Source organism: Elgaria multicarinata, chromosome 11, assembly GCF_023053635.1.
Source record: "Elgaria multicarinata webbii isolate HBS135686 ecotype San Diego chromosome 11, rElgMul1.1.pri, whole genome shotgun sequence".
Classification (NCBI taxonomy): Eukaryota; Metazoa; Chordata; class Lepidosauria; order Squamata; family Anguidae; genus Elgaria; species Elgaria multicarinata.
The window spans coordinates 32,386,825-32,398,590 of NC_086181.1; the positions used below are offsets into that span (position 1 = coordinate 32,386,825).

General features: G+C 48.2%; 1 protein-coding gene across 2 annotated transcripts; it reads left to right on the forward strand.

The window, feature by feature from the left end:
* Window positions 1-110: 110 nt before the first annotated feature.
* IZUMO2 (IZUMO family member 2) lies at window positions 111-11,766 on the forward strand. Of its 2 annotated transcripts, XM_063138446.1 has the most exons (7): window positions 111-345; window positions 2,524-2,598; window positions 2,786-2,872; window positions 4,742-4,762; window positions 6,733-6,813; window positions 11,057-11,180; window positions 11,677-11,766. In XM_063138446.1, the coding sequence occupies exons 1-7, from the start codon at window positions 111-113 to the stop codon at window positions 11,717-11,719; spliced, it is 666 nt and encodes a 221-aa protein (XP_062994516.1). In that variant the 3' UTR covers window positions 11,720-11,766. The 2 variants fall into 2 exon arrangements, 1 of the variants encoding a protein (XP_062994516.1); XR_010025984.1 differs by lacking the exons at window positions 111-345; window positions 2,786-2,872; window positions 4,742-4,762; ... (1 more) ...; window positions 11,057-11,180; window positions 11,677-11,766 and adding an exon at window positions 502-578 and having other exon boundaries at window positions 2,524-2,545.

Below are 11,766 nucleotides of genomic sequence, written 5' to 3' on the forward strand. Positions count from 1 at the left end.
CTTGACTGGGAATCCATAGCTCCAATCTGGTGCACATTCCATAACCTGCCTCCATTGTGACGTCACTCTCTGCAGAACCTAGAGGTCCCTCATGGCTTACACTCTCAGCCATGTTTTTCGCAGGCCTTCCTTTGCTGCTGCTTCTGGCCTGGTTTCCCACACACCTCCGGGGCTGCCTGCAGTGTGACCAAAAGTTCAAGGCGAACCTGGCCAAGCTCCGGACCGAGGTTGTGCCGCGCCAGATCCGCGACACTCGCCTCAAGGCACGGGCTGAAGTGCTCCTCCGGGGTATGGAGGGGAATTTTTTCCTCCACTACGCCACGAGCCAGTTCTCTGGCTTTGCAGGTACAGTCTTGGCTCTGCTTAGCGTGGGGACGGCCAGGCGCTCGGGGCCTTTCCCTACAGGGGCTCTGATTGGGCAACGAACACACAGATTTTGCTTGAAGAGTGTGAGCGATCCAGGCTTCTTTCTTTCCAGCTGACACTGCTGAGAACAGGCTCTCTCTTTCCCTGGCTAGCACCTGACGTGCAATTTGTGAGATGCAGTAAGAAATGTAACTCTGTGAGGATCAGTGGCAGTAAGTGCCCGTGATATTCCTTGGAAAACGCCTTTAGCGTTCTGGCTGAAACCCAGAGCAGATTCACAGCCCCACTGACATCAGAGCCACCACCCTCCATTGACTAGTTCTATTAATAGGTTGGATTCAGGATACGTTACAGTGCCATCCTACCCGTGTCTACTCAGGCTTCAATGGAACGTATATTCCCAGGAAAGTGAGAATGGCAGAGGGGGCAACTTGTGGCCCTCCAGATATTTTGGCTTATAACTCTCCTGATCCCACCACTGGCTATGCTGGCTAGGGCCCAAAATATCTGCAGCGCTACATGTTGCCCTACATGTTGGTCTATAAGATGGCACTCTCAAGTCCTGCTTTAGTCCCACTGAAATCAATGGGAGAAGGTAGAATCATAGAATTATAGAATAGCAGAGTTGGAAGGGGCCTACAAGGCCATCGAGTCCAACCCCCTGCTCAATGCAGGAATCCACCCTAAAGCATCCCTGACAGATGGTTGTCCAGCTGCCTCTTGAAAGCCTCTAGTGTGGGAGAGGCCACAACCTCACCAGGCAACTGATTCCATTGCTGTACTGCTCTAACAGTCAGGAAGTTTTTCCTGATGTCCAGCTGGAATCTGGCTTCCTTTAACTTGAGCCCATTATTCCGTGTCCTGCAGTCTGGGAGGATCGAGAAGAGATCCTGGCCCTCCTCTGTGTGACAACCTTTTAAATATTTGAAGAGTGCTATCATGTCTCTCCTCAATCTTCTCTTCTCCAGGCTAAACATGCCCAGTTCTTTCAGTCTCTCTTCATAGAGAGCTCCAGCTATTGGGTGGTATAGAAATGTAATAAATAAATAAATAAATAAATAAATAAATAAATAAATAAATAAATAGGGCTTTGTTTCCAGACCCCTGATCATCCTGGTTGCCCTCCTCTGAACACGCTTAGTGTTTAGTCAGGACTAAAGCCCCACTGATGTCGATGGGACTAAATCTTGACTAACCTTAGTCTGGCTGCAACCCATGATTATTATTCATGATTATTATTTAGTTGTTGTTGCTATTATTGTTAGTCATACCATTCAATGTGCTTGGCGCTTTATGAGACAACAGGTCCCTGCCCCAAGGCGTGTACAGCCTAACATCTGACACAAGGAGACAACAGAGGAAAGGGAAGAATCTACATTCATTTCAGTGACATGTGCTTCGGTTTGGTTCCAGTAGCGTTGTGGGATTAATGAACTGCCCCCAAAGGTTTCAAGGAAAAGGTGGGTTTTGAGGAGGGGAAGGAAGGAGGAAGAGAGGCGGCACCAGATAGGTGTTCTGCAAGGCAATTCCAGCCATAAGGAACAGCAAGGAAAAAGGACAGCGTAACCGGTGAGAGCAAGAGAGCTTTGGAGGGCAGAAAGCAGTGGAGCTGGGATAGTGTGGTTATAGGATGACACCAGCTTTAGGCTATAGCAGTTTTTCCCAACCTGATGCCCTCCAACATAGCTAGCATGGGGATGCTGGAAGTTGTAGTTCAACACACTGGGAGAGCATCAGGCTGGGGAGGCTGGGCTATAGTATAGCACTGCTTTTATTTTATTTTAAATCCATTCTTATCTGGAAAAGTGCAGTGCAGCTCTGCTCCTTGAAGACTCAGCAGTCATCGGTTAGGCTCAGAGCTACTCTGGCCCTTCTTCAGGCAACTGCTGGAGGCTCTCTGGAATTATAGCGCAACGCTGACTTTACACACTGGGGAGATCCCACGATATCCCAGTGCTGAATTAAATACCGCATTAGCTCTGGTCTTTTTTAAAGCAAGATTCCTGGGCGATAGCATGGGAGATGCCCCAAACTTTAACGAAGTTGTGTAATGGATCCGCAAACTTCTGTGAGTGGCAAATCATGAGCGTGCAATAAATCACTCGTTTAGAGACGTTCTCAGGCTACGACAACCACTTGTCGTTCTCTCCTTTTCAGTTAAAAGCAAAGTGGATGCCCTGATTCACGAGGTGAGGCTCAGCACGGAGCGTCTGTTCCAAACCCGTCTTGCAGGTGAGGATCCAAACTCCTCCCTCCCTCGAGTGCCCTATTACTGGGACTACAGTTCTAATCAACGCACGTCAGTTGGTCCTTCTGCCCAATATGCCCTTGACCAGAAAAGCTCTCATGGACATTTAATGAACCCACAACCTCCACCATCGCCACCACCCAAAAATATATCTTCTCGATCTGCCCACAGACCAGGCTCTGCTGGAAGAACTGGTTGCATTCCGGAGGAAAACGACCATGAAGCTCAAGCAGGCATTAAAGGAGCACCAAAAGAATGGTACGGGCCTTTCCTCCATTCCTTCAGGACCAGTGCCAACGGTAGGCCTGGTCGGGCACCCGCTGAGGGCCCACATCCCAGGAGGGGCCCACTGACAAGAGCCCCCTGGACTTGCTCCTCTTCCCCATTGCAACTTCCTTGTTCACCTACTTCTCGCTCTGGTCCAGACAATGGTGGTGGTAGTGGTGAAGAGGAACAGTAGATGTCATGGCCTACTTGCTCACTGGTTTTCTGCCTGTCCAGTAAGCAAGTGGTAGCAATGATGAGAAAAAGGACGAGGAACAACAGCAGTTGATGACAATGGCAGTGAGTGACAGGATTACTGGGTATTGCTGCCTCAATTAGCAGAGAAAAACAAAAGGCAAAATAGAATGTGCATTTACCAGTCCCGCATGCACATAAAGGCTAAAAAAAGAGACCACATCTTTCTTTAGTGAAGACAGAAAACAGCTTTACTCACAAGTATTCTTGCACATACAAATGCAGGCGCCCCAAATACCCATGCATTAACCAACACCACCACTACCCTCTTCCGGTAATTTGCAGACAAGGTTGCAATATTCCCAACAGTGAGAAGCTAGGCCCTCTGAGGGAAGGAGCCCATTGAGGGGTATCTTGCCCAAGTGTTCTCAAACACCTGGATCCGGCACTAATTGTATTTTTTACCACACTTCCAACATTTGCAACCCTGATTTGGGATCATCTCCCATATTTTGAGGTCTTGTCTATTCCCCACCCACCCTGTTTCCACGACTAGCAGCAAAACGAGTCGAATCACTAGAATTCCTGTGCAGCCCCTGCCTGTTAAGGAGCAATAAATGAATAAGCAATGACGTATTTTATTATTATTATTATTATTATTATTATTATTATTATTTATAAATCTGGTGTCATTCAGGCTGGATTAAAAGGAGTACTACACATAATACAAAATTAACACGTGGAACTAACTCATACAAGGCTAGGCAATAGTTGATGAGCGGGAATCAAGCGGTAAAGCTTCTCCTGGATTGCACCACTTGAGTTCAGAGATGGGGAAGTTTAAATGTTCCCATCAGTGCTGGCCTTAGGGGTGGGCGAACTGGGTGGTTGCCGGGGTGCCAAGCTGACAGGGGTGTCAAACTGACCTGAAGGGGGTGCCAAGCTGAGCTTGGGATGGCCATGCTGAGCTGAGGAGGGTACCAGGGTGAGTGGGAACTCAAATTAAGCTAAAGGAGGCTGGGGGAGCTAGGGGTGGCAACGGCCGACAGAAAGCTCTGGTGTGGGCTGGTCCATGAAGTCACGAAGAGTCAGAAGCGACTGAACGAATAAACAACAACAAAGTTGAGCTGAGGGGGGCGGGGGCGGAGGCACCAAACTACCAATCTGAGTGCCAATTTGAGCTGAGGAGGACACCGTGCTGAGCTGGGGGGTGGGGGCGCCAAGCTGACCTGAAGGGGGCACCAAAGCTGTCCACATTGGGTAGGGGGCACACCAAAGTCACTCCTCACCCAAGGTTCAATTTACCTTAGGGCCAGCCCTGGTTCCCATCAGGGGAAACCCCATGCACATATAATAGCTCCCCAACCAACAGGGAGAAGGCTAGGTTTTCTCTGGACACCATGCAGGAAGTGTTCTTCATGAGGAAGCATTCAAACATACAAACTCCTCATCCATCCCACAGAAATCTAAAGTGGAACAGTCCAGGAAAAACATTTATCACCTAGTTCTGCTGCTTGTATAAACTAGAACCTTTCGGTCTTGGAATAGAAGGGGACTGCGAATAGTCTTGTTGTGAATGTGAAAACAAATCTGCAGCTATCAGAGCATTCGGGGCATGCATGCACACTCATTTCTGGACCCCTTCTCTCTCTTTCCTTTTCCTCACAGCTTGCGACAAAGAAGGCTGTGGTAAGTTCATCGAGTTGCACCGCTGCGTATTAGAAGAGGGGAATCTGGCAGATGAAAGGCCAGTGCGGTTCTGTGGTGAACCCACAAAGGATGTGGCTTGGGAGCTGCTCAGCGGGGGCGCCCAGCCGTTCCAGGGAGCGATGAGGAGCGACTCGAAGGGTTTCTTGCTTCCGGAGAGAGGGTGGCCATTGCTGCCTCCTGTTCTGCTTGGACCTCAGGAGGATGAAGAGGCAGTGGCAACCTAGAGCAGGGTGAAGAGAGGGAAGGAGGGTGGCTCAGGGAATGATCCCAGCGGCAGGGCTGCAAAACCCTCTTTCCGTTCCCAATTCCATTTCCATTCCAGCGGTGGGCGGGGTCAAAGGCAGAAGGGGCGGGATCCAAAATACCAGCCTTAGGGCCTCTTTCTGCCAGTAATGAAGCCTTAGGAGAGCCAGGAAGCCACCGAACGACCGATGGTTGTGGGGAAAGGGAGAGGGGCCCTTTGGGGAGACACCCCCCCTCAGAAGGCCAGATTTGGCCCCCGAAGTCTGAGGTGCTGCAACCCTGCTAAATGGATTGAGACATTTCGGAAAGCAATGAATATGTTGTCAAGACTGGCGTTTTGGGGTGGGTGGCAACTCAGAAGGGCTGCCACTTACACGTCATCAAGAAAGAAGAAATGATCGGAAAAGAGGGGGATCGATCTGCATACTATTTGCATATGCAAATATATATGTAGAGCTGCAATTTAAAACAACAACAACAGCTATTATATAAATAGAAACACAAGAGAAGAAGAGAAGAGAAGAAGACTGACTAGGTGACCAGTTGTCCCTGCTGCTCAGTCTGCTGTCAAGGTGCTGCTAACTCTGGATGAGCAACTTGAAGGCCGCTGTTCTTCCCTTTTGATTTTTTTTTTTACATTAAACCAGATTTGGACTAGGCAGCCCATCAAATAGAAGACACCCACAAATAGAGGACTGTCCTCTGTGAAACAGGACACCTGGCCACCCTACAACTCAAGTGATGGCTTAGGCTCCCAGGTATGGGGGGCAATTTTATTTTAATTTGGCTCAGGGGACCGCTGTCACAGGCTTTCATAGAATCATAGAACAGTAGAGTTGGAAGGGGCCTATAAGGCCATCAAATCCAACCACCTGCTCAATGCAGGAATCCACCCTACAGCACACCTGACAGATGGCTGTCCAGCTGCCTCTTGAAGGCCTCTAGTGTGGGAGAGCCCACAACCTCCATAGGTCATTGGTTCCATTGTCATGGTGCTCTAACTGTCAGGAAGTTTTTTCTGATGTCCAGGCGGAATCCGGGTTCCTGTAACTGCAGCCCATTATTCCGTGTCCTGCACTCTGGGATGATCGAGAAGAGATCCTGGCCCTCCTCTGTGTGACAACCTTTCAAGTTCTTGAGGAGTGCTATCATGTCTCCCCTCAGTCTTCTCTTCTCCAGGCTAAACATGCCCAGTTCTTTCAGTCTCTCCTCACAGGGCTTTGTTTCCAGGCCCCTAATCATCCCTGTTGCCCTCATTGTCGAATCAACTATCCACTCAACAGCTAAAACAAATGGTACAAACAGTTCATCTTCATGTATAAAGCTGGCAACACGGCTTTGTCCTAACTTTTGTGTGTTCTTTAAAAAATTGGCTGGAATATTAACATGATGAGAGCCAGGACTGAACAAATGGAGGAGGAGGAGGAACAGAAGATGATCCTTGCCAGGCCAACACACAACTGCGTATGTCATGGGATGCCTCTGACGTTCAAAGATTCCACTGCTCCCAATTGTAGGAATTTTGTACATTTCTGGGATAAAGAGTGTTGGGATTGAACTTGACAGGCTTTGCTCAGAGATGTTCAGATCCTTGCTCAGTCATGAGCTCTGGGGGCGTTTATAGAATCAGTACTGTTCTGTGGTTTCTGTTAATCACACTTTCTCTCTCTCTCTCTCTCTCCCTCCCTGGCCTCCCACTCTTGCAGTCTGGCTCAGATATAAAGTGCTTAATTGCAAAGGATGCCATGAGAGCACTGCTGATTGCTTGTCGTTAAGTCAGTGCTTTGGTAGGTAGAAGACCTGGGAAGGTTTTGCTGGGGGTGGGGTGGATGCAGTGTGTGTGCAGGGCTGGAGGTATTATATGTGGCAGCAGACAACTGGATTTGGTTTTTTGGGAGGCTAATGTGGCAGACTGAGTTCCTGCAGGGATTCTTCAGGGGTGGACAACTTACGGCCCTGATGTTTTGGCCTACAACTTCCATCAGCCCTAGCCAGCATAGGTCGTGGTGAAGGTAGGGTGACCATACATCTGGTTTACGCCGGACAAGTCCGGGTATGGGGGGGGAATCTGGCATCTGGTGGGAAATGTAGTAATTTATTAAAATGTCCGGGGAAGTTGTGATCACCCCCTGGCGCTCCCGCCCTTTTCTTTGCTGGTGCGATTGCGCCAGGGAAGTAAATACCCAGATTGGCGCAGGGGAGGACTTGAAGGGCGCATTTCCGGCAGGGCCAGAAACGCGTTGTCCACCCCTTCCCAGCGCCGCTCCTGCCCTTTTCTTGCCTGGCGTGATCGCACAGGCCGAAAAAATGCCTGGATCAGCGTGGGGGAGGGCTTGAAAGGAAGGATCATGGAAGTTGTAGGCTGAAACATTTGGAGAGCCACAAGTTGCCCACCTTTGCAGGTGAAGGTGAGATATAGATACAAAGAACAATAGCAAAGGGCTCATTGTTCAGAGAGCCCCCACCCTCAAGTATAGCTAATGGGCAGGAATTATTGGAGTTGTAGTCCAAAACCAGATTGCCTATCCTTGGTTCAGAGAAGCTGACACAGTTTTTATAAGGCTTAGGAAGTACCACGTGACCTAGAAGAACCAATGGTTGCTAAGAACCTGTCTTAATGGTCTGGTTGGTTTCCCTGTGGTTGCCTTACTTGGGTAGAACTGTGTGGTGGCACAAAGATCCCAGCTCAGACCTGAATCCTGATAGGTGGGATGGTAGCAGAGCCCGAAATATAATAATAATAATAATAATAATAATAATAATAATAATAATAATAATAAGCCTGGAATCAAGTTATTTGAAGGAGCACCTGTATGAATTGGTGACACAGGCCCAACTCCCATGACTGCCAATAAAATCCATCAGACTGGTGGGTATAAGAGACAGTCTTTTCTGTGGTGGCCCCATCTATCTTGAATACCCTTCCACATGAGGAATGCCCAGCTCCTTTCCTGACTATCTTTAAACAGACCATAAAGACCTAGGCCCTTTTTACACCTAAGGGTTATCCCAGGCAAATGGAGAGATTGTCCCTGCCTGCTCCCGGGATCCCCTGTGTGTCATTTGGATGCACAGGGATGATCCCGGGATAAATGGCTGGTGTAGACATGCCCCTAGATGTTTCATCTGCTTTTGCTAGTCTATATTTTATAATTTATATCTTATGGTTTTAACTGTTGCTATTTTGAGGGGGGAATGGGTTGAGAAGGTATTTTAATGCTGCTGCTTTAGTTAACTATGTGTGCAATTGTTTTATTTTTCTTATTTTTGTAAACTGCTTTGAGAAAGCTTTGCCCTAAAAGGCAGTAGATATATATATATATGTTAAATAATAATCAAAAAGTTAGGATTCAGATTTCAAGTGATTACACTGAAAGTGTGTGTGTGTGTGTGTGTGTGTGTGTGTGTGAGAGAGAGAGAGAGAGAGAGAGAGAGGTGCCATCAGGGCCAGTGCTACCATAGAGGCCACTCAGGCGGCCGCCTAGAGCGCCAAGCTAAGAGGGGCGCTGGGCACAGTGCAGCACTGACACGTGTTGGCTGTGAGCCGGCCCGGCCTGAGGATTCAGCTGGGCCAGGGTGGGTGAGATGGCGCCCCGTGCCTGCCCAGCCGAAGTGAAGCCAGGGACGTTGGGGTGGGGGTGGGGGTGGGGCGGTTCCACATTTGGACTTCTGGAACGCGCCCGGAAGAGAGAGAGAGAATGTATGGGTGAATGGGGTGCATAGGGTCTTTGAGTGAATGCATGTGTTCATGCGTGTGTTTGTTTGGTGTGAGTGATGCTGAGTGTGTGTGTGCGCGCGTGTGTGAGTTGGGGGGGGATTATTTGGAGGTGACATTCCTATTAAATAATGCATTTTAGACCCATAGACATCCTTTCCAATTTGTTTGCTATAATTGGCATGACGTATTTCTTGCATTTTAAAATAAATTTAGCAGTTTCAAGTTTTGTGCTTATTTTTTCCAGGAAACATATGTTCTTAAAAATCAAAATTGCCATTTTTGGGGGTGGGTGGGTGGGAGGGTGGGTGAAAGTAGCTCACCTTGTCTAGGGCGCAAAATAGTCTGGCACCGGCCCTGGGTGCCATGTCCACCAGAGGGCAGCACTTACTCATAAGTCTCAAACAGAGGTTCACAAAATTTATCACAAGTGAACACGTTGCACGTACATGCACACACCTGCACCTGCACACACAGTTATGGCAGGGGAAGGACTTTTGAGGATCCCATGTTAGTACCACATGCTGAAACTTGGACTTCCGCCACATTAGAAGGTGTTAATTCCTCAGGACTGAAGAAACAGGGCACCTGAAGGCCAAGGGGATTCATTTGAATTTGATTCGAAATAATTCTAAATGCCAGCATTTACAGTGGAGCCTGGTGGCTCCGAGGTCAGTGGGGACTCTGCTCCGGGTTTCAGTCAGAAGCTTCAATAGCTCCTTTAGAGTTCTGACTGAAACCCGGAGTGGATTCACTGCCGCCCCACTGACCTTGGAGCCACCAGCTTCCACTGAGCATATATAATACTTTAAAATGTTCAAATCACTCCACAACACAGGAGGTTTTACTACTGCCCTGTAAGGATGGCTGCCGTTATTATCTCCTCTCATGAGACTGCGGAGGGGAAGGGTTAGTGTGAATGTTCTCTCAAGGATCAACACCTCAGCAAATTCATGGCAGAGGGAAAATTTGAATTGCAGTGTCCTTGTCCAAAGCCCAGTCTCTTAGGCCCTTTCTACACCTACAGGTGTAGAGGGAGAGAGAGGGGGCGATCCCGGACTTACCTGCTTCCAGGATCGTCGCCCTCAGTGGACCGCATGACATCACTGGCATCAAGCCCATTGCGGCCACCATTTTTTTTAAGGGCCAGAGCTGGAGCGCACTTGTGCTCCAGCGAAAATTAAAAGGTGGGGGGGGAAGCCCCTCTCCCCACCCCCAAGGCCCCTCGTCTCCCCTGGACCTGACTCCTTCCCTCTGACGACACCCGCTACTTGTGGGGAAGAGGAAAACAAATGGGATGGCCGCCCACAATCCTCGGGATTGTCCCGGGCCCGCATGTAAGACCAGGATGACCGGGGTCTCAGTTATCCTGGGGAAATGGAGGCACCAACGCTGCTATCTTTCCGGCGCCAGGTTAAGACTTTCCTCTTTGCCCAGGCATATGGCGGCACATCTTAATCACCCACATATTTAGTTTTTTAATGGTTTTTAATGCTTTATGTGTGTATGTTCTGTGTTTTAGAATTTCAAATTTTGTACTCATTTTTATGTTAATTTTAGAATTTCTGTAACTTCTGTCCCAGAGAGCCCTGGCTATGGGAGTGGTATATAAGTGCAATAAATAAATAAATAAATAAATAAATAAATAAAATCATTTTCTCCTGATCCCGTATGTCATTTGGACACCCAGGATGACCCCTCGGAAAACGGCTGGTGTAGAAAGGGCCTTAGTCATTATATTATACTACTACTATATTTATTTCTTACCCACTTCTCCCTTTGGATCGAGGCAGGGAACAACATCAAATACAAAAATACTATAAAATACATAAAACTGATTAAAAACGTATAAAACTAATACATTATTAAAATAACAGCCAGACATCTTAAAATTCAACTGGGTAGGCCTGCTGAAAGAGCTCAGTCTTCATGGCTTCCTTAAATTCAGGAAGACTGTTAAGTTGGTGAATCTTTCCTGGCAGGCCATCCCACTAGTTCTCGAATCTTGACGCCAGCTAGATCCTTTTTTTTTCTAGGGCGAAATGTGAGTCCTGTGCCTTTCTGGAGGTCCCCTTTTCATTTTGAGAATCATGAATGGGAGAGGGCGTGTGTAGGGCAGCCGATGTGTTGGACTATAGCTCTGAGAACCCCCCAGCTAGCAGAGTGCAGTCCAACGTATGTGGAGGTTGGGAAAGCTCAGCGTAGGACGTGTTACGTCGGGCAGGAACTCCAGGCGGGGAACAGCAGGGACTGAACTTCACTGGTATAGATGTCTCCTTCAAACAAATACTGAATTCTGGGATCTCTACCTGCAGTGGATGCCCAGGAGCGCCTGTCGCTTCGCTTTGGAAAGCCTCTGAAGGATCCTGATATCACCCGAACTGGACTCTCCATTGTCCTGTGTATGGGCGGACTTCTATTCCTGGTGATCGTAGGCGTGTGAGTAGAATGAACAGTCGCTCCCACCTCAGCATCAGCAGTAACCCGCCATGGTTATTAAGATCCACACAAGAGGCCTTTTTGAAGACCCCGAGGCCTGTTTGTCAGCACGCGCGAAAGGGCTTTCTCCCGTGTTGCTCCCAAACGGTGGGATGTACTCCCTCGGGAACTACAATCCCCCCCCCCACCCATTCTCTTGGCTTTTAGAAAGGGAGCAAAGACTTTTTTCTTTTCAATATAGCCTTTTAAAATGTGTTGGTTAAGGCTTGTACTGGTTTTAATACTCTTGTTTTTATGGTTTCAAGATTTTAGGGTTTAAAATTATTGTACACTGCCTTGTTGGCTTTTTAGCAGAGAAGGCAGTATATAAATGTAATAAATAAATAGCTTGCTCCCTCCCCCGGTCCCCAACCAAAGTCATCTGCAACTCACTCAACGCTAGTCAAAGGGGCAGGGAAGGGTTATGTTGTGACACTAATTTTTTCTTTCCTCCCAGGATTCTCATGTACTGGAGAAACCGGCTATTGGTATACGTTTAGCCAAGATCTGCTTTCTTCTCACCCCGAAAGGACATTTGCTGGAAAAG

Coding starts and splice junctions, on each gene's coding strand:
- IZUMO2 (XM_063138446.1), top strand. CDS start 111: ATGTTTTTCGCAGGCCTTCCTTTGCTGCTGCTTCTGGCCTGGTTTCCC. Junction 2,873..4,741: donor AAAGGAGCACCAAAAGAATG/GTACGGGCCTTT, acceptor TTTTCCTCACAG/CTTGCGACAAAGAAGGCTGT. Junction 6,814..11,056: donor GTCGTTAAGTCAGTGCTTTG/GTAGGTAGAAGA, acceptor CTCTACCTGCAG/TGGATGCCCAGGAGCGCCTG.